Source organism: Lolium rigidum, chromosome 5, assembly GCF_022539505.1.
Source record: "Lolium rigidum isolate FL_2022 chromosome 5, APGP_CSIRO_Lrig_0.1, whole genome shotgun sequence".
Lineage (NCBI taxonomy): Eukaryota > Viridiplantae > Streptophyta > Magnoliopsida > Poales > Poaceae > Lolium > Lolium rigidum.
Window position 1 is genome coordinate 231,939,472 of NC_061512.1, and position 21,978 is coordinate 231,961,449.

General features: G+C 45.7%; 2 protein-coding genes across 2 annotated transcripts; one reads left to right on the plus strand and one right to left on the minus strand.

The window, feature by feature from the left end:
- The first annotated feature begins 1,631 nt into the window (after nucleotides 1-1,631).
- LOC124657225 lies at nucleotides 1,632-4,577 on the plus strand. The gene is made up of 5 exons (XM_047195812.1): nucleotides 1,632-1,730; nucleotides 1,800-1,989; nucleotides 2,094-2,255; nucleotides 2,830-2,893; nucleotides 4,278-4,577. Exons 1-5 carry the CDS (start codon nucleotides 1,632-1,634, stop codon nucleotides 4,465-4,467), a joined length of 705 nt encoding a protein of 234 aa, XP_047051768.1. The 3' UTR covers nucleotides 4,468-4,577.
- A 12,604-nt stretch (nucleotides 4,578-17,181) lies between these two features.
- On the minus strand, nucleotides 17,182-21,345 carry LOC124657226. The gene is made up of 5 exons (XM_047195813.1): nucleotides 21,199-21,345; nucleotides 20,265-20,454; nucleotides 20,007-20,168; nucleotides 19,214-19,277; nucleotides 17,182-17,798 (listed from the first exon to the last, which is right to left on the minus strand). The coding sequence occupies exons 1-5, from the start codon at nucleotides 21,343-21,345 to the stop codon at nucleotides 17,594-17,596; spliced, it is 768 nt and encodes a 255-aa protein (XP_047051769.1). The 3' UTR covers nucleotides 17,182-17,593.
- Nucleotides 21,346-21,978: the final 633 nt, after the last annotated feature.

Here is a 21,978-nt window from a genome sequence, read left to right on the forward strand (position 1 = left end):
CTCTGCAACAACGTAACACCCTACGTATGCATATATCCAAAAAATAGAAAAGAAAACTAAGAAACAAAAGTCCTGCTATAGTATCCCAAGCCTAACAACAGCAATACATCCACCACCAAGACAACACCTGAAGTACAGACTCTCCAAAAGCGACGCCTTCAAGAAGTGAACAATGCTCCAACACCGTCGTCGCCCGACCAAAGATCTTAGGTTTTCACCTTGAAGATAGTCTCCGCTTTTAAAACAATGCCTCTAACAAGGTCATTGCCAGGCACAACCAGTTAAAGTCAGACCTTGGGTTTTCACCCTGAAATGTAGGACTCTGAACTTCACATGTGTTATCGCCCTCACTTTCATACCGCTGATGTGAAGCCCGGAACACCAAGCAAGTCCCTCAACGGAGACTTGAACCTCCCTTACCTAGTCCTCCCATCCGGCCTTCGTGATATTCTCTTCTTCTGACTTTCATCATGGATCCATAGTCACTTGATGTCAACACAGAAAAGAGCTTCGCGCCGCTCCCTCCAGAACCAAATGGCCGGAATAAAATCATGGCGCGACCGAATACCACCCGATCCAGCAAACTCCAGGCAAAAAATGCGTTGTTCCATTTGCCGGCGGAGCCTTCCGAAACTCAACACTCCGACTAGATAAAAAGGACCAGCATCCGGTATGTCCTCATCTTCGTAGAAGAAGAACCCTAGGACCGCCACCTTCAAACCCGAAGCAGACGAACAGGACCCCACGCCACCACGCGCTGACCAGCGACGACGAAGGAGGAATCGGTGGACGGAGGAGCCGGAACCACACCATCCTCGCCCCGCAAATCGCTGCCCCCTTCCTCGCGCCGCCAGCAGAAGCCGACGATGGATCTTGGCGGGCACAAGATCCAACAGCCGTCGCCACCATCCAACGCTGGAGGCCGTGGAGGAGCTGCCGCCACACGTCCAGGGTCACCGCCCTAAGACGCGGAGCACGTCGAAACCGGTGCCGCCGCCCTGGCTGCCACCGTCGGTCCGCCGCCTCCATCATCCCCTCGGGCACTTTGGCACCGGGGCCCGCCGGCACCGTGGCCAGCGCCGACGGCAGCGGCGGAGGGAGGGGCGGCGGTGGACGGGTGTTGGCCCCGAGCGCCACGGGAGGGAGGGGTTAGGGTTTTTAGTAAGCCCTTAGCTATACACAGTGTAGCAAAAATGAATCGGAAAAAAAACAGCTTAGCTATCAGTCTATCACTCGCCTCCTGCTCCTCGTGGAACCCCCTGCCCTGCCCCCCAACACCCGCCTCCGCCGCCGCCGCCGCGGCCACCCGCCCGCCCGTACCATCCGCCGCTCGCCGGCCCCGCTGCCCTGCATCTAGGCTGCGTAGAAGCTCCTCTCGGCCATCTTATACATTCCTGAATCCTGTAAACAGGGGAGAGCAACGAACCCGTTCACCCCATCTTCCCCGCATCGGCGGCGCGCCATCGCAGCCTCTCCCAGCTCCCTTAATCCTCCCCGACGCTCCTCATACGTCCACAATAGAAGTTGATTCTTTCCGTCACCGCCATTGTATCCATCCTCCTCGTTAGTAGGAAGAGTAACCTGCACCTTGTATGGTTGCTCTAAGGTGCGGTGGCGGCGCCGCCGCATACATGCCGGCGCCTAGAATAACGGCACCTCAGAACGGAGATGGCCGCTTCGGCATCCTTACAGTTCGTGACAGGATCAGGGAGCTTCCCCTGAGGACAGTGGTAAGCATTTTCCCCAGATTTGCATTGGTCAAATTCCACAATTAATCTTATACGGACTCCGCTCTTCAGTGTTGCTCTGCCGGTTCTCCTCCTCGGGCGAAGCGGCGCTGCTTCCAGAATAAGGGAGTACCTGAGGGGTTGGAGGCGTTGAAGGCGGCCACCGCCGACATGTTCCGGCCCCTGCGCCTCAACCTTTCTGACATGCGCTCTCTCAACACAGTTTATGACCTCGAAGACTACCAGATTGGCATGATCTTCGGTGTGCTTCAGTTGTCCACTCAAACAATTCTAGTTGTTATTCCATATGATCGACCACTGGACCCTGTTTTGTTGCTGATTAACTGAGCGTGTCTTTGTCTGTAGGTGCTTTTGTTGGATGCGTTTGCTGTTACCAACTCTGGAGGGCAGCCCCTGCCATCTTTGTTGATGCTGCCCTTGGCTACATCATATACAAGCTTAGTGTTGTGTCCTCGGAGCTGCATCAGCTGCGCAAATCCAACAGTTTAATCACCCGACTAGAATTCGGTATTTACGCTTTTGACTAAACTAATGTCTTACTCCTTTGGATAGGTGGGTAATAACATGCTTCTGTTATGTATTTCTTGGAACTATAACTAGATTCATCAATCCAATGTAACATCATTCAGGCAGTGTGCTTTTGTGCTGCAAGTAAAATCTGGAAATCAAGTGGTATACATAAAATCTTATATAATTTTAAAAATAGTAACGGGGAAAGATGGCTTCTACAAAGATCTTATGGTTACTTAACTTGACTCACTATGAAGCTACAGCAGAATGCTATCCTTCATTGTAAAGATGGATTCCTAATATTCTAGTTGGGAGCAAAAGCCAAACAAAACAAAAGAAATTCTATACATATTTTCAACCATCACTTGACTTTCTGGATTCTAGATAACTATATTCGGCACACAGGAAACAAAACAATGTTAAGTATCTAATTTGACATGAAATCATTTATGTCGAGATTCGAAGCAGATCTCCACCTATGCAGATCGCCATTTTCTTTTGTTGTTTGGAATAATTCAAGCTACCTTTTATCATCATACATTCTGCTAATTGAATAAAAATTTCAATGCAGGGGTCATACTTTTCATGGTCCTCAAGGATTTCAGAAATAAATATGTACTTCTTGATGCTGTTAGGTCAGTATGCATACTTCTTTATTTGGTTTTAAAGTGTCTGATGTCCTCCACTAATTGTGAACTGTCGTTAAGAACTAGTTAATGTGGTAGCTGCATCTCCTGTAACCAGATCACTGTTTTTCAAAAGTTAATGTTGCAGTCTTATTGGAGCTGTAGAGATAACCTGTAACCATCCCCTCTCCACCTGTTATAATGGACAATAGTAACCATCACACTGAAAGTACTATACTGAAACAAGCAGGATATTTGGAGAAACACTACTGTCACACAAAAAATTGTTGGGAAACTAGACTTGAGAAAGCTAAATCAGAACGTTTCAATCATATTTCTATCTGAAATGAAGAGTAGGGTTGAAACATTTGAGGAGTGGAGATTATATCCTGCCTTACCCATTAAAATGTGTATGCAAGCATGCATATTATGAAGATTATATGCACAAAAGGCATAATTTTCTCCTTACGAAAAAGACATAAAAATAAAAATATTCCCTGACTCCAAAATAACTTTTTCTTAACCAAATTTCTCCATCTTACATGGGAGTATGTTACTCTGTTACATTGTCGGAAGAGAAAACAACTATCGGTATGGTTTATCAAAACTGCGCGATGAGATAGCCCTAGTGAATGGACCAAAACAGGAGAACATGATTTTATCAAAAACAGCATTGACCGTGAGAATCTGTCCTGGAGGGTCTAGGAGCTCTGGAAATATGTTGTTCTCCTAATTTTCTTCTCAAACATAAGATCAAAGTTTCTGGTATATAAGAATAAGGATGAAAAGTACTTCAAATACCCTACAGCACCTCCTTCAGTTGTATACAGAGAGTAATAATGGACAGAACATTAACTGCTAAATTCTTTCTTCATCTGGTACTGGTAGTTGCATCCCATTTATCCCATCAAATTACTGTTCTACAAGGCTGGTTTATGTTGGTTGGAAAATGGATCCCACCAGAGGCACCAGAAGGGAGAAAGGATGCTGTCTCTGTAGTTAGATCTTAAGGACATGTTTTCAAGTGTGCCCAGCCCCTCTATAAAATATTTGCCGTTAAAATCCTACCATACAAAACTAATCAGATGTAAAATTTGTGTTGCATTAGCTCCTCAGCCATCCTTAGAATAGTATGACACAGCCGTTTACCATGGTGCTTGAACAACGATGCATAGTACACTGGTCTTGTTAGCAGTAGCATATCCTTGATAATTGTAATCTTCCCCAGAAAGATATCTGTTCTCTGTTTTTTGTTGTTATATTTTTCTATTCGAGGCTCGTAATCACTGATTTGTTTTGGATTGCAAGACATATTAGAATTCGACTGTTCTTACCCATGCTGTAATGGTTTTGATTTATCTGGTGCTCTAAATGAAATTGTATTTCATGGTAGGTTGCCACTTTTCTTTCTGTACCTTGGTGCATTCATGTTTGACGTGGCGGGATTGAAGAAGTATGGGAGGCGTATTCTGATTTCTTTTATTAATCTACTGAAAATGAGAGGCGGAATAAAAGAAATATTCAGGATCATGTGGTATCCTGGATACGTTTCTCCTTATGATGACTCATTTGGCCAGAGATAAGCCTTGGGGTTTGTCTGTTCTGAGGTATCTCCATGAACACTTAATGTAAGCAACATTACAAGTTGTGAGAATTCTTTAAACAAGACCGATTCTAGGGGAGATGTTCTATATACCTGCAATCAAGATCCAACATCAGGACCAATGTTGATATATCGCTGTCACTGCTTTTTCAGTTTCAGATCTTCGAAATACAGTTTATTGAATATCAACTCCACTTAACATGAAGTTGTTTAGAACTTCTGCATATAGCGGTCCATGGAGTCGCTTGATCGATTTTTTTTGCATGAAACTTTGGGATATAATTCTTAGTCCGGTAAATCCGTTAAAAATTGTCATGATATAGTTTTGGGGACAAATAACAGAACGGCTCCTGGCATGACCGACACAGGGGAGAACAAGACGATCGACATGCACATGACTACTTCATATACGCCATTTTCATTTATTTAGTTTTATTATGTGCTCAAAATGTAAAATCTTCATTTCTTACTATACATGTGGTAGGCTTCTTGCGCGTTGTATTGACGGTAGTTAGGTAAAGACCACTTGATGAAATTTCATTTGAAACTCAATAAATGTTGACAGCTAAATCAGTATTGGATTTTTCATTTGTTGAAATACTTATTAGTTCAAATATTACAAGTTTATTTAGTTTACTAATGTATTGTCATATAGAGAGAAATAGGGAGAGTAACATGTTTTTTGTGTGGCTTGGTCAAAATATCACGAAAGAAATATAATGTATATAAGATTTTTCAAAAGTCAAACATTGTAAGGTTTACCAAGTATTTAGAAAAAATATCAATATCTAGAATACCGAATTAATATCATTAGATTTATCATGATGTATATTTTTAATTGGTATACATTTGGTATTGTAGATATAAATAATTTTCCCAATAAACCCTGTCAACTTTTTAAAAATCTTATATGCACTATATTATGGGTTTGTCTATGTCCCAATTTAAATTTTGTTAAATCTCATTCATCTAAGAAATGTGAGAAAATCTCAAGTCACCTAAGAAAAATGCAATTGCAATTTAAAAAATAGTTGCAACTGGAACGAACGTTGCAAGCGCAACTGATGCACATTTTTTGGGACGACGAGACATAGCAAATCTATATTATAGCAAGGAGGGGGTACATTAACAAAATACTAGAAAATTAAGTTGAGCATTACGCACAATTCATAGAGAAAATTCCTTATATGACACTGGCTTAAAACCAGGTTCCTTATTTGACACTGCCCAAAAAATTCTTCCCTATATGACATCTTGTCTTAACTTTTTTCCTCCTGTGACACCGCCGTTTGCTCTGTCAGTCGTTTCCGTTAAAAAATATCCGCGCAGACAAAAATACCCCTGTATTAGAAGAAGGCAACCTGGCCTAATCCGACCAAACGATTCCTCTCCTCCCCGTGTCGTCCCCTCCCATCCTGAGCCTTAGCGGCGGCGTCAGTTGAGGGACCATGGAAGGTGTGGCTGCGGGGGTCAGAGCAAGCAACGAGGCGGACGGCGACCTAGGCACGGGCCAAGTCCATGGCGCGGCTGCAGGCTCAGGCGACGGCGCTGCTGCGGCCTCAGGCGATGGCGCGGCTGCGGAATCAGGTGACAGCGCGGCTGCGGGCTCAAACGACGGCGTGGATGGGGGCTTAGGCGACAGCGTGGCTGGGGGCACGGCGCAGGCCATGGTGCGGCTGCAGGGTCAGCTTCAGGTCGGGATCCTTTGAAATCGTGCTGGCCAGACAAAATAGATATCAACTTAAGCTTCTGAAGAGAGGATCTGTATTTGACCCTGTGAAGACTGCATATGATACCATATATACTAGCAAGTACTGTACTCGGGTCAATTATTATTTCTCGGGCATTGCAACAGAATGTTGGACTGAGATGCATTCTGGACCAGCTAATGCGATAGAAGTTGCAAATTATGTCTATGTTCAAAGCTATCTAAAGTCAAAACACGCAATCTTAATTTCACGGTCCACCTGAGACAATCACCTGTCATGTGCAAGCAATGGCTTGATGAATCCAAAACCAGGTTATGTACAGATTTTTTTGTCACATTATGCACTAGGGGCAAAATAGTATTTTCATATCTCTCTTTAACACCGTTGGTGAACAAAATGCACTAGAGTGTCATAAGAGGAAAGAAATTAAGGCAAGATGTCATATAGGGAAGAAAAGTTTGTCTAGTGTCAAATAAGGAACCTGGTTTTAAGCCAGTGTCATATAAGGAATTTTCTCCAATTCATATGCCGTTATTACAATGCACATGTGTTAAGCTATTACTCCAAAATAGAGAACTCTGATGCAGAAATGTACATCTGAACCCGAGCTCATATGCTCCTGCACGAATAAAATAATTGCAAAAAATAGCAAACAAAATCAAAAAATCCTGAACTTTTTTCACGATGAGCATGAGAATGTGTCCTAACTGCAAGTAACATTGTGATGAGAAATGACATGTTTAGTGGTCTATGCAAAAAAAAAAATTGATGCTGTGTGGAGCATTTGGATGTGTTGTTTGCAACAAATAGGTTTGTCTTTTTTTCACAGACCAATACATGCATCTTTTCTTGGAATTTTTTGGCATGCTATTATAACACATGCTCATGTTCATTGTACAAAAATTTCAGAAGTTTTTGATTTTTTTTATTGGAGCAGAGCATCTGAGCTCGGGAGCAGAAAAACCTTGTCCCATCTCGGAACGGAAATCGACATGGACAATTATTCTCTTCTATATATACACGAGTCGTGGCGCGACCAACACGATCCCAAAATTAAGCAACATCAGATCGAGCGATGGCGTCGCCGGCTGCCTGCGCACAGTACTCGTCTCTCCTGGCGGCCGTGCGGGTTTCCACGGCACCGCGGGGGCGTCCGGCGTCCTCCTACTCACGCGTACGTATCCCGCCGGCCGCCCGGACGACGCCGCGTTCCCTGTCCGTGTCACTTTCGGTGCTACGCCCGTGCGCGCACCGCGGCGCTTCTGGCCGTGAGAGCCAGAGCGACGACGCTGGCTTCGGCTTTTCTCCGTCTGATCCGGCCGTCGACGACCCCTACGATGTCGCAGCCAGCACCGTGGACCTCACCGCCGACGCGGACGCCGATGACTGCTTGGTGCCAATCGTCGAGGATCCCTTCGAGCGTGCTGCCACCACGGGCCTCGGCGAGGGTGCGGACGATGAAGCCGACGCCGACTTGGTTCTGCTCGTGCCGACCGTCGAGGAGCCTCACGAGGTCGCCGCCTTGGTTCCGCGCATGTCGGCCGGCGAGGATCCCCACGAGCTCACGGCCACTACCGACCTCAGCGCCGACGCGGACGCCGACGAAGACTTGGTTCTGCGCGTGCTGTTCGTCGAGGACCCCTTCGAGCGTGTTGCCGGCGCCGACGCCAACTTGGTTCTTCGCGTGCCGATCGTCGAGGAGACCCACGAGGTCGCCAACGAGGATTCCCACGAGCTCACGGCCACCACGGACCTCTGCGTGGTCCCGCGAGACGACGCCGTCTTGGTTCGTCACGTGCCTCCGACGGTGGAGGAGACCCCCGACCCCGAGGTCGCGGCCACCACGGGCCTCGGCAATGGCGCGCACGACGATCGCATCGTGTATCCCTCGAGGCTGACCCAAAAGGATCTCGACGAGTTCGAAACCATGGACTTCAGCCGGAGCGCCATCAACGCGCGGTTCCAGCTCAAGTCCAAGGAGGCCAAGGCCGCCGTGAAGGGCGCCGTCGTCGGCGTTCTCAGCCCACTCCGGGAACTCGTCCACGACGTGACGAACCTGGAGAGCGTCTTCGACGTCGAGGAGTTCCAGATCGGCATGCCCTTCGCCGCGATCATGACGTGCATGGGGATGTACCAACTGTGGAAGCTTAGCCCCTCCACGTGCATAGACGTCGCCATGCACTACGCCTTCTACAAGCTCAGCGTCATCGCCGCGGACGTCCGGCGACGGGGCTTCTCCCCGGACTGGATTATCAGGATTAAACTCGGTGAGTGTCCATCTATCCAGCTTTAATTTTGTTTTGTGTCATATAATTAGAGCATCTCCAACAGGCGCGCTATAAGTTGACGCGGTATATGACGCTGCCGCCGCGCTGTAAACCGTTGCCGCGCGCCGGAGCGATTTTTCCCCAGCCGGGTGCGCCATTTTGCAGCGCGCGTTGGCGCGGTAAAATAGCACCTCCGCCGGACGCGCCATTTTGCAGCGCACGAGCGCAGCGCAAACAACAAACACACACCTATGCATCCAACAAGATCAAATAATTGTATAAAAATTCACAAATAAAATGTACCATCCAAATACAATACATTGTTAACAACAATAATTCACACCAAATACAACACGTCCAACATACAACAATACAACATAGTTTTGAGACAATACAACACATAGTTTTCGAACAAAAATAACAGGTATGCAACTATTGTTGTCCATTCCAATTCCACCATTCTTTCATGAGATCTTTTTGAAGCTCATCATGTGTGTCGTTGCACCGAATGGCATGGTATGAGGCAATGAACCGGGCAATCCTATGTGCGGACCTCCTCACTTGCACGGGAACCCCCATCAAGTTGTAGTGGGTATGATCCACATCTTTTCCGCGATCATCCTCTATAATCATGTTATGCATGATGACACACGCGGTCATGATATACCAAAGGCATTCTTGGTCCCAAAATCTAGCCGGTCCTCTAACAATGGCAAATTGGGCTTGCAAAATCCCAAATGCTCTCTCTACATCTTTCCTAGCCGCCGCTTGTGTATTATGGAATTGGGTTTGCTTCTTACCTCTTGGTTGAATAATCGGCTTCACAAATGTTTGCCACCTTGGATATATGCCGTCGGCGAGGAAGTAGCCATAGTTGTACTTTTGGCCATTTGCTTCAAACTCCACCAATGACCCTTCCCGCATTGCAAGTCTTGTCATTAGTGGTGACCGTTGAAGAACATTGATGTCATTGCAAGATCCGGGCATTCCAAAGAAAGCATGCCATATCCAAGTCTCTTGGTCGGCCACCGCTTCAAGTACTATGGTGGCATCCTTCTTGTAGCCTTTGAATTGTCCATGCCATGCCGCTGGACAATTCTTCCAACTCCAATGCATACAATCAATGGAACAAGCATACCGGGAAACCCCCGGTTGGCGTTGATCTCCAAAAGCCTTGCTGTGTCTTGAGCATTGGGGGCTCTCAAATATGTGGAGCCAAATACATTGACAATTGCAACGACAAAGCGCTTCACACACAAGATAGAAGTGCTCTCTCCCATGGCCAAATGATCATCAATAAGATCCGCCGGTATACCATATGCCAACATACGCAAGGCGGCGGTCACCATTTGATATGTGCTATGACCAAGTTCTCCGGCGGCATTCCTCCTTTGCTCAAAGAAACGATCATATTTGGTGACCTCCGTTGCAATGTGCTTGAACAAGTTGAGACTCATCCGGAAACGCCGCCAAAAATAGCTTTCGGGGAATATCGGATTCTCATTGAAATACGACCGCATCAACTTCTCATGCCCTTCAATCCTTTCTCTCCACAACTTATGTCTACCGAACACCGATCCACAAAATTTTGGCGTCTTAACGGCGCGGTATGCTAATAGTAGCGATATGTTCTCCTCTTCCTTTTGATCATACTCGTCATCCGATGAATCATATGATAAACTCTACAAACATATGTATGAAATTACTTAACTATTGTAGCTAATTGGCGAGTAAAAATAGAGGCCGGCCGGCGGAGGTGCATACCTTGCGAGCAAATGGGCGAGCACCATGGGCGCGTCATGTTGCTAGCGAGCTCAAGGACGATGATGACGACATGTCGACGGTGGCGCGGAGGAGAACGCGACGCCGGCGGGAAGGGGGACGCGGAGGAGGAGCGCCGACTACAGCCCGTCGCTGGCGGCGGCGCGAGCGCCGCAGTGCGGCGGAGCGGCCGCTGCTGCCAGGAGGGGGTGCGGGCGAGGCGGATCTACGCCGCGGCGGCGCGCAGCAGTGGGGGCGGCGACGGAGTCGACCGGCGGCGGCTGGATTTCGCGTCGGCGGTAGGTGAGGAAATGAGGGCGCGGGCGGGGGAAATTTCCAGCCGTTGGCTTTTTGCGCGGGCGCGGAGCGTTGCCGCGTGCTGTAGCCGACGCGTCAGATATGCCGCTCCGGTTTGTGCAAAACGCCGCGCGCCCTAAATTTTTTACAGCGCCGCGCCGTTTACCGCGCCTGCTAGAGCATCTGATTCCTTCGCGCGCGCGGTATACTGGCCATTTTTTTGCAGCGCGACCTATATAGCGCACCTGGTGGAGATGCTCTTAAGTTGCATGCTCAGTCTGTCTCTGAACTGTAAACTAAGGTTTTCAGAGAATCTCCATAAATAATTGAAATTTTAGCTTACTACTTGAGACATGCTACGATAGCGAGAATCATGTTCTGAAGCGGAAGGCGGCGGAACTCGATGCCAATAGGAACCCTGTGTGATTCTACACGATTAAGTTACAAAAATTACTTGAAATGACGCAACATTTTTTTGAAACTTAAGTTAAATGAGGCTACGTTTTTTGAAACTTACATGCGTAAATGTATGTATTTTATCTTTTTTATACATGTCACAATTAGGCATATTTAAGTTTCAGATTGCACACGTTACTGCATCCGTTACCTACGTGCAAATATATTTTTTTCCAGATTTTTCTAAAATTTGGAAATACGAGTTAAAAAAATACGTTTACTTTCTTGGGTCCCACCTTCGCACCTGGTTGGCTTCAAAATTGAGTTCCACAAAATTCCCTCTACTGCTACCAGTCTAGAGCTTGATCTATATTTTTTTCTGTACTAATCTTTGTAATTACACGTGTTATGTGCGCAGGTATAATAGTCGCTGTGATTTACAAAGCACATGCCAACAAAAGCACACCCCTTGATTTTATCAGGTCCGTAACTATCTCGCTTTGGCTCATAATTGTCCATAATGTTTGGTAACTGATTTAGTTACTCAATTACTTTTTTTTTTATCCCTTCTTGCTTATTTTCAAGGAGCTACGTTATAATATACTTATCTTCGGTTTGTTTCTCCCAGACATGTACCTTCTAGCACAAGGTTGAGAACTAATTAACTCCCTGAGGATTTAATATAATTTCAACCAAATTTCAAAGTGTGAGGTGATACTCCCTCCGGCCACGAAAATAAATGTACTTCTACCTTTTGCCATAATTCAAAATCTCAGAAATTTCAGCAGCTTTAGATAAACGAGTAGCAACATATATGATGTAAAATTGGCATATAATAAAACTACATCTGAAGAAGGATCCAGTGATACTCATACATTGCATTTGCATATAAAAGAGCAAAGTAAAAAAAAAGACATGTTATATAATCATATTATTATGTGATTTAGAATTTTGGGTATTTTGAAGAAACGGTTAGTTGGACACCATGACATGTGTCTAGGTATTAATTAGTTGGATACCATAAAACAATTAATTGGGGTACTCAGAATTCTTACTTAAATTCTCCTCCCAAACTAAACACTTCCATAGTTACACACAAAGTGTAGTCCACATCACGTACTGCCATATAGATTGCGGCATGCATTCTTGAATCGTTAACATGTCAATAAGTATACCCGCAAAATAAAAAGCATGGCAATTAGTGCAATATATTGAACTCAGATCGAAAGGGACTTTGTTTTAAGAAATGGGAATGGTAGTAACCTACCAGCTTTTGGCAATATTTTTTTGTTCCCTGCTAACATGGAGTCCTGTCAACTTTGATGCAGGGTAGCTATTCTCATGATCTACTTTATGTCGGTGTGCTGGGACGTGATGGGTTTCAAGAAATATGCTTCCAGTTTTTCTCTATTCTCTTCCACATGTTTAAAGATCCAGAGGGAACCATGTCACAGTTGAAATGAGCCGGTGAAAGCCACGTGAAAATCATTGTTCAAATATTCCAAAAAAAAAGTACAAGTACGCTGGGATTAATGTTCTCTAAACATGTAAATTTAAAGTTGAAGCTCGTATTCATTTGGGAGGCACTACTCATGCTTGTTTTTCCTATATATCTCGCACTTGAACATGAGATTAAACTTGGAAATTTCCTGATTATTGAACATCGCGTTGTAATACGTATTTTTAAAAGTTAAACTTAGTTTCCGTGCAGTTCTTACCGTAGCTTGTTTACACGAGATATTTTATCGTGACACATGTCCTAAGGGGCTCAAGAACCGAGGATGATGTCTTTGGCTACTAAGCTCCAGTGCCCCTTTCATTAAAAAATATCAAAAAATATATTTATAAGTTTCAAAAAATTGCGGGAAAAGTTCTAGACATATTTAATGTTGTAATTTCCAAGTGTATGTAGAATGCAATACAAAATTCTTTATATTATACTAAAACAAAAATGCAAATATCTGATAAAAACTAGAGATTTTAAAATTATGCATTTTTTCCAAACACTCACAAATACATACATATACTCACCCTTATGAACACACGCACACCCTTACTCTATAAGCACCTCCGAGAGACTGAGCCGGCGGATTTTAAGATTAACAAAGTCATCACAGGTGTCTCACTATTGACAGAAACACGAGGACATAGATCCAGTGCCCTGTCTATTGCAGGGCACAGCGTGCCCTGAGCCTTCCATCCACCGTCCAAAATAATCGAACGGCTAAGGCACGGGTCAGCCAATGAGAGATATCTACACTTTTTTGTCATTTTTGTGTATCTTAAAGTCCAAAGTACTCCCTCCATCCCATAGAACTTATCTGAGATTTATCAAAATTTAAATGTATTTAGATGCTATTTAGTGTCTAGATACATCCAAATCTAGACAAATTCTAGATAACTTTCATGGGACGAATGGAGTATTTTAAACTGATATTTTACACCTTTATGAGATCCATCATTGGCTACATCCAGATATATTTCCAAATTATTATGTAATTTATAAAAGTGATTATCGATTTTTTTTAAACAACCAGATCACTAGAGCCATGAGCCAAAAATCTCCGCCGCCGAGAACAGCTACTACATGAAACAAAGAGTGATGATGAATCATGACGTAATTTTCGTGATGTGTGTAAAGTATATATGGTTCTTGTAAGGGTATCTCCAACCGAGCGATCCAAACGCCAGCGCGTCCGTTTTGGGCCGTTTGGATGGCCGAGCGGACACTCGGACAGCGGCTCGCGTCCGCGTGTCCGTTTGGGTCGCACGCTGCGCCCAACGCGCGGATGCACCGCATATGTAATAAAAAACAAAAAGAAAAATGAAAAAGGAAAACAACAAAAAATAAATTTAAACTAGTGGTTAATTAAACTTAGCCCTATTTTGGGCAATTTTTACACAAAAGAAAGCCCTGTATGGGCTTTAAACTAAAAAAAAAAAGCAAACCCTAGCCAGGGTTTGCGAGCACGGTGGCCGCCGGCAGTACTACTCCCAGTAGTACTCGTCGTCGTCGCCGTCGATGAGGACGACGCCCCCCGGCGGCGATGCGCTGTTCCGGCTCGAAATGCCGGAGGGCGCCGGGGACTCCGGTCAGGGCGACCACTGCGCCCTTTCCCAGGCGGAGTGCGGGTCCGGAGGGCTCGTCGGCCTGCGCAGCCGTGCCCTCCGCGCGGACTCCTTCCGGAGCTGCTCCTCCGCTGCGGCCTGCAGCTCCGCCTTTAGCCGGGGCGCGGCCCGGCGCTCCTCCTCCTCCCGAAGCGCCGCCTGGCGCGTGGCTGATACGTCCAAAACGTATCTACTTTCCCGAACACTTTTGCTATTGTTTTGCCTCTAATTTGTGTATTTTGGATACAACTAACACGGACTAACGCTGTTTTCAGCAAGATTGCCTCCGGTGTCTCGTTTTTGTGCGGAAACTCAACTTTCGGGAAAATCCCCGGAATTTATATCAAAAGGCTTATTTTTCCGAGAAGATTCACGGAGCCGAGAAGGGCAGGCTCGGGGAGGCCCAGGGCCCCCACACACTAGGCCGGCGCGGCCTGGAGGGGGGGCGCACCGCCCTACTGTGTGGCCCCCTCGGCCAGCCTCTGACGCCCCCTCTGGACTACTTAAGGGTTTCGATCTAAAAACGCGAGACGAGAAGTCGAAGTCGCCAGAAACCATCCAGTACGCCGCCACCGTCGCGAAACTCCGTCTCGGGACCAGAAACTCCGTTCTGGCACTCCGCCGGGACGGGGAATTGGAGGAGATCATCGCCATCATCACCACCGACACCTCTCCATCGACCAGCCATGTTTCCCCCATCCATGTGTGAGTAATTCCCCCGCTGTAGGCTGAAGGGGATGGTAGGGATTGGATGAGATTGTTCATGTAATAGCCATAAGATTGTTAGGGCATAGTGCCTAGTGTCCGTAATTGGTACTTTTATGATATTGTTGCAACTTGTTATGCTTAATGCTTGTCACTAGGGCCCGAGTGCCATGATCTCAGATCTGAACATGTTATCAATTCATGATGATATTCATTGCTTTATGATCTTACCTGCAAGTTGTATACACATGTTGCCGTCCGGAACCCGAGGCCCCAAAGTGACAGAAATTGGGACAACCGAAGGGGAAGGCGGTGATATGAGGATCACATGTGTTCACGGAGTGTTAATGCTTTGCTCCGGTGCTCTATTAAAAGGAGTACCTTAATTTCCAGTAGATTCCCTAGAGGCCCGGCTGCCACCGGCTGGTAGGACAAAAGATGTTGTGCAAGTTTCTCATTGCGAGCACGTACGACTAAATATGGAACACATGCATATTGATTGATTAGTACTTGGATACAGTTTTATTACTATCTGCAAATGCCCTACCTTGATTGTTACATGAGTTTCTCTCATCCATGCAACGCCCGTTCATCCATCCCTGTGCCTACAGTATTTTAATCCTGCTTGTTTACTATAATCACTACTTGCTTGTCTTTGTTACACTGTCGTCGTTAGTTCACTACTGCTCTTGCTATAAAACTGATTACTCTTGATAAACTCTTGCGAGCAAGTCTGTTTCCAGGTGCAGCTGAATTGACAACTCCGCTGTTAAGGCTTTCAAGTATTCTTTGTCTCCCCTTGTGTCGAATCAATAAATTGGGTTTTACTTCCCTCGAAGACTGTTGCGATCCCCTATACTTGTGGGTCATCAGTGGCCTCCTCCTGCCGGCGTGCCATCTCGAGGAAGGCCCACGCCTCCGCCTGGGAGTCCTCCTTGGCCTTCCTGGCCTTCTCCTCCAGCGCGGAGGCGCGCAGCGTCTCGGCGAGGTGCGGCCATTTGGCCAGCTCGTCGAGGTCGCGCTGCTCGCGGGACGCCGCGAGCGCCGCCTGCAGCTCCGGGTCGTCCTCCCCCTCCTGGGGCTGGGGCTGGGGCTTGTGCTGGTGCTGGGGCTCATCGATGTAGAGGCCGCCGGGGCGGCGGCCAGCCCGTCTTGCAGGTGTGCGCGGCTTTGCGCGAGTCCGCGCCGTCGCGGACGTGAAGCACGTGTGCCGGCGCGCACCGTACTCCACCTCGAACCACAAGTCCCAGTTGGGACTTGCGTCGCCGTACGCGGGGTCCTCCTGGAGGTCCGCCGGCAGCTGCGCGCGGCGCCTCCGGATATCCGCGACGCAGGCGCGGCCGGAGACCGGGATGGGCGGCACCGGAACCCGATCTGGGCTCAGGTGCCGGCCGTGGGGAGGTGCACGTCCCCCCACGGCATTGGGACGCCGGCGTCCCAGAACATCTGCGCCACCGCTACGATGACGTAGATCCGGTCGCGTCTGGGAGGAGCCGGCGGCCCCATGGCGAACGCCGCCGGTGCGACTGGCCGGCTGCTGCCGGCCTCGTGGTCGTTCGCGGACGGGAGGAACTCGCGCTTCGGGGCCATGTCGGCGCGGAAGCTCTAGCCCGCGCGTGCGTGTGGCCGGAGTGGAGAGTGGGGACTGGATAGGGACAGTCCCCCTCCCCGAGTCCACATTTAATAGGACTGGGGCACCGATAGCTGGGCCAGCCCACGAGGACGCAGCGTGCCATCCGCGGGCACGCAAACTCAGCCCAGATTTGGGCCGGGTTTGCGTCGTTCCGGACGCTGCGGTCATCCGCTTTTGCGGTGCGTCCCTGCGTTGGGCCGCATTTTTGTCCGGCTGGACCCATCCGGACGCGCTGGCGCGGGATGGGTCGCCCGGTTGGAGATGCCCTAAGTCTGTAACATTCCGTGTGTATGTTGTTGGTGGTCGGGTTGAGTTATGGCGCATGTGCGAACTAGGGATCGGACTAGTTCCTGGCCCCATGACCAGGACCTGCTGCAGCGTCGGATCTCGGATGAACCAATACCGTCAGCTTTAGTTAGTTCGATCAGCCCTAATTATGAAAGGCTCGTAAGCAAAAGGGTGTTCGGCAGTACACAAAGATCTGGCAAGGGAGCTTCAGACCTGGTCGACAGTATACTCGGCACTTCGGCAGTGTTCAGACAAACGTTTCTACGTTTAGCTTGTATTCCTGCCGTAATGAGATCATAAGGTCAACTCCCATCTGCATTCACTTTGCCCTTCCAACGACAACAAGCAAATCATTTCATTCGGCACCTTGCAGGAGCAGTGCATGAAAATGCATTACATAGAAATAGAAAAGTTGTAATGTACCAAAGGGGTGACCCATAAACTGTAGAGATTTTTGCAAAACTAACAGGACCAAGATCCTGCTCTTTCTTTCTTTCATGATTAGCCAGAGGCTACAGGGAATCCAGGATGACCATGCTATCGAAAGCATGCATGAATTTTTTTGATCACACGTTCTTGTTGGACCAACATCCTCAGTTGGGTGACTCTCAGGCCCCACTAAGCCAGTCCCTCATGAACATTAGGAACAATTTTCTGCATACTTAGGCTCTCGATCAAGACGGGCTGTGGACGGAAGATCGTTTTCTACATCTATACTACGAGTACTTTTCCAGATAACCACTACACAAAGGCTCCAAAACTTCCCAACTAGTGACAACTACCACAAATGCTTCACCTGAGTCTGGAACGAGAGGCATACGCCCATGGAACTCTACGATACCAAATCCCTTCATATACCAGCCGTTTCCGTGCAAATACTTAAGAACTGCTTCCAAATATCTCCACCCGTCCAAAAGAGAACTAAGAGGGTCTGCTCGCACCTCATGCACTCAAAACATCTGACCACTCGGAAGCGTCTTCATAGGGAGAAACGTAACCAGGAGACCACATTATCCTGTGAATTTCTTGAAGGCCACCTCTCATCTTCAGCAAATTAACCAGGGAAATCAGAGCTCTTCTTCCATACTTCTTCACGCCAGCGACATCAAACAGGAACGCATAGATGTATAGCAGGAAAACTGGCATCCTATGACATGAAACAGCACTTAGTTAGTGATTGAATGAAGCACCTCCAAAACAAAGTTCATGATCAAATCACCAACGGCTCTAACATATTATTGGACTGGAACTTGCCGAGAAGCCCAATCTATTAATACGTGTTTTCATGGTATTGTCGATTTGTATTAACTGAGGCCAGAGCTCCTGAGTTAACTCCCACCTTGTATCATATTTATACACTAGATACAAGAATTTGAGATTACTTGCATGAGGTAGGACTCCGGAATCTATAATCTACAGAAAGTTCCACTAATGATTGGCGGACTATTGAAAGTTGATTACAGACATATATCTAATACATAAGAAACATACAGATATAACAGACAGTTGAGTGCTATCCTCTGTGAAAGGATTATACTTATCAAGACCGTCACATCGTTTATAAACCAGAAGTATATCAAGCTCCAATATTAGTTTACCAAGCTAATGCATGAAGTTGGCAAAAATTCCAGCAAAGGTACACATTATTTACACCAACCATGTTAAATGGCACACCAAGGACTCAATGAGACGGCATTAAACATTGAGAAAAACAGAATTCAGCAGCCCATATTGTGCACATTTGTACTCTTTGCATGCAATGCAATGAGACAAATTGGCTTAACAATACTTCATGCATTATGAACTGCTTTCTCATAGAGGCTTAACAATACCTCAGGGTTCATGTTGACTATGAAAACATTGTGTTATCTCGTTTTAGGGCCATTAGACATCATGTGCTGCCTAATGTGTGCAACCCATTGCACTTTGACTACCTTCGCCACCCTATTATGACTTAGAGTGTAAGACAACCACAATCCCTCGCACTTCTCACAAAAAACAAAGTTAAACTGGGGCAGGGGAATAAAGTGGCCTACACACAACGATATATAATAAGGGCAAGAAAATTGTGCCCCCAGCTTTCTCTTCCATCACTCATCTCATGTAAGCCTTACTATTCCCATCCTTATTATGAATTCAACATCTCAAATGTAATTTGTTCTACTTTGCCCCTCACGCGTTCAATTTTCTGGGGATGTTTTCTGGCGCTATAATGTATCCCTAAAGATCACATTTGGCACAAGGTTCTTGTGGATACCAAAAAACATTAGCTACCGCTGTGTGGATGACCTATATGTAGTTAACCACAACTCCTGAAATATAACTTATACGAGGTTTTAGTGCTTCACAAGTTACAGAAATTGTAAAATATACAAGAAAACACAAGCATCAGAACAGAATTATGTGATGTATAAATTGGAGAGTAGGTTCATATTCTAGAGTTTGTATTTCACTGTTAGAGGAGGGATATCCGTCATTTTTAAAATGCAAGCAATAATTCTGTATGAAACTGTCAAACCTCACTACTAATTGATTCGGTGGTCAGAAATTGCATATACTAACCTAACAGCATCCAGGAGGACATAGCTTTTCTTGATATCCTTCAAAACCATGAAAAGAATGGTACCTACATTGAGAAGGATATCCAATGAATGTCCCAAAATATGGCAAAGTGCAACTACTGCAAACAAGACTGAGATTCTCCGTGAAATAAAAGCTGAAGGATAGTTATAAATTATTATATGAACATGTATGAAATACAGTAGTAATTATGGCAAAGAAGCTGTTTAATGTTGCTAAAGAAGGTCCCCCGTGATTTAAATTATGAACACATGAATGGTACTATTGATCAATCACTGTGAAATGTGTATTAACTGTTCAGTTCATATAAACTTATGCAGCGAGAAATATTGCAGTGAACATATGGATTAGTGCAAGTGGCCAAGAACATTCCAGTCTATGCATCATAATTTTGTTCCTTGAATCCCAAAATGAATGATGTTTTAAATTAAGCTGATAACTACTTTCTTTAGTCGCAAAACAGTAATTAATCAAGATAAGACCATAATAGTAGTTCTAGGAACAGAAAAGCTCAACAGCTTGTATCTATGCTTCACAAACAGATACATCTAGGCTCTAATTGGTACCGAGTAATCCAATTCAAGCAGAACCACCATTCCAAGCAGGGATTAATATTATGTTCTCACTTTGTGCATCAGAACAGAATTATCAAATTATGTGATACTAGTTTATTATTAAATTTCCTCTGTTGCCACTTTGTGCATCACATGACACTTCTTGATGCTAACAGTCTTTAGTATAAACAGAAAAACTATTAGAAAACGTAAAGGGGTACCAAATTTCAGCCGGGTGGTCAAGCTGTTTGACTTGCGGTTTTGACGTAGATCCGAGGATACAATGCTGAGCTTATAGAACAAGAAAGCTAGTGTGACATCCACGAAAGTCGAAGGAGCCGTCTTCCACAGCTGGTAACAGCCAACGCACCCAAGAAATGCACCTGTGAATAGACATAAACACTGTAATGTGAGGGATGCTGTATTGGTTCAGCAATTAAACAATGAATATGCAATGGAACTAATCAATTGAAACGCACCAAAAAGCATGCCGATTTGGTAGTCCTCAAGGTCAAAAGCTTGGCGGGTTGAACAAATCTGGGTTAGGTTGCGAACAAGAGGTTGGAACATGTGCGCGATCTCTGCCTTCAACGCCTCCCATTCCTCCTTACTTCTCTTTTTAGTGACACGCCGCTCCTCCGTCTCAGAAGAGTGAACCGACGAGCAACGCTGCAAATGCGAAAAAGAATTGAGGAAATGAGTTTCGCAGCTCTCTTCTCTTCAATTTCACCGAAGAATTCAGGAAATGAATGCAAAAGGAACAACATTAGTAGGATCTTTGGGACTAACACCTCAGAAATACGCCAAAGTCCAACAAATTGCAACAGCACCTATCATCACTACCTTCTTGTCAATCCCAGAAAAAGGTAGCAAAACATTGCTGGTACAATACAAAAAACCACATACCGTCCAAATGTTCAAGGATATCCCTGCAACATTCCAGATATACTGCGCTAAAGGGCAAGAAAAGAAGAGGAAGTCTTATGTTTCATGAGCATCAAAGAGCTCACAAAAATAAGAACCTTTCCATCCTTTTTTAAACAACTTATCTCTGGTAAGAATATGGTTTTTAACAACCAGCCAACACAGAACTTTATAAGGAAAGTTAACTCTCCTGGCTGACAAATAGATGTAACGAAACTTGACAGAAAATTCACCAGATCTTGTTAACAACCACCTAATTTTGTCAGCTTCCTCCGAAATTCAAAACTGACTACAAGTATTTATCAGATTGTTTCCTCCCGTAGGAACCGTCTCAATTTGATAGAACTACAGCCTTTTGTAAAAACTGTATTTACAGTAATGTTATGGCTAAAAACAAGGTACAATATAATCTACGGAATTGATGACATAGAGGACGTTGGGTGGGTAACATGGAATTGGGTGGGTAACCACCCAGATGAAAAAACTTACCAGTGGCCACGAGCCTGAAACACCAAGGCTGTGCGGGTGGGAGCATGGCCAGAGAGAAACTCTAGCAGCACTGCGGCCATCTGCGTTCCTTCTATGGGCCGTCAAGTAGGCGCCGGTGCCACAGCTGCCGCACCGTGAAAGCAACATCCCAACAGCAATCTACCCTGCAGCATGAATAGGAGCAGATTACAAGCCTACTCCCTAACTTCTGCAGCTTCACAACAACGTAGAGACAGAAAACTGGCAATCAAATTTGCAAACCTATATCAGCTCACACGTGGTTGCGGAAGACACAAGTTCATAGGTTCTACCTGGCAACTAAAGATAATGCAACATATTTCATTTTATGCTATTAAATAAACAAAATGAAATCATTTTCATGAACGAGTCCAAAAGAAAAATAAACATGCTGGAGTTTACACAGGAGATGAGCTTTGGTTAAAAGTTTTGGTTTGTAGACATTTAACTCATTTACGTGTTTAATTTGCAAATAACTTTTAACCAAACAATCACAAACTGTCAATTTTAAGGAAATACTCACAACTTTACATCAGCTTAATAACTTCACCTAATGCAATCCACTTTAACCCGTTCATTAGTGTAAGTGGTTGAAATAGAGCAATGACTGGAAGTGACCACATCGACAGATGCCAAAATAGTTTTGAACACTTACCGTGAGTTCGTGAGGAAGACAGCAGATCAGCAGCGGAGGTGGCCGACGGCGGCGGTGCAGGGCGTCGGCGTCGAAGGTGAAGGCGGGGCGGCGGTCATGGGAAGAAG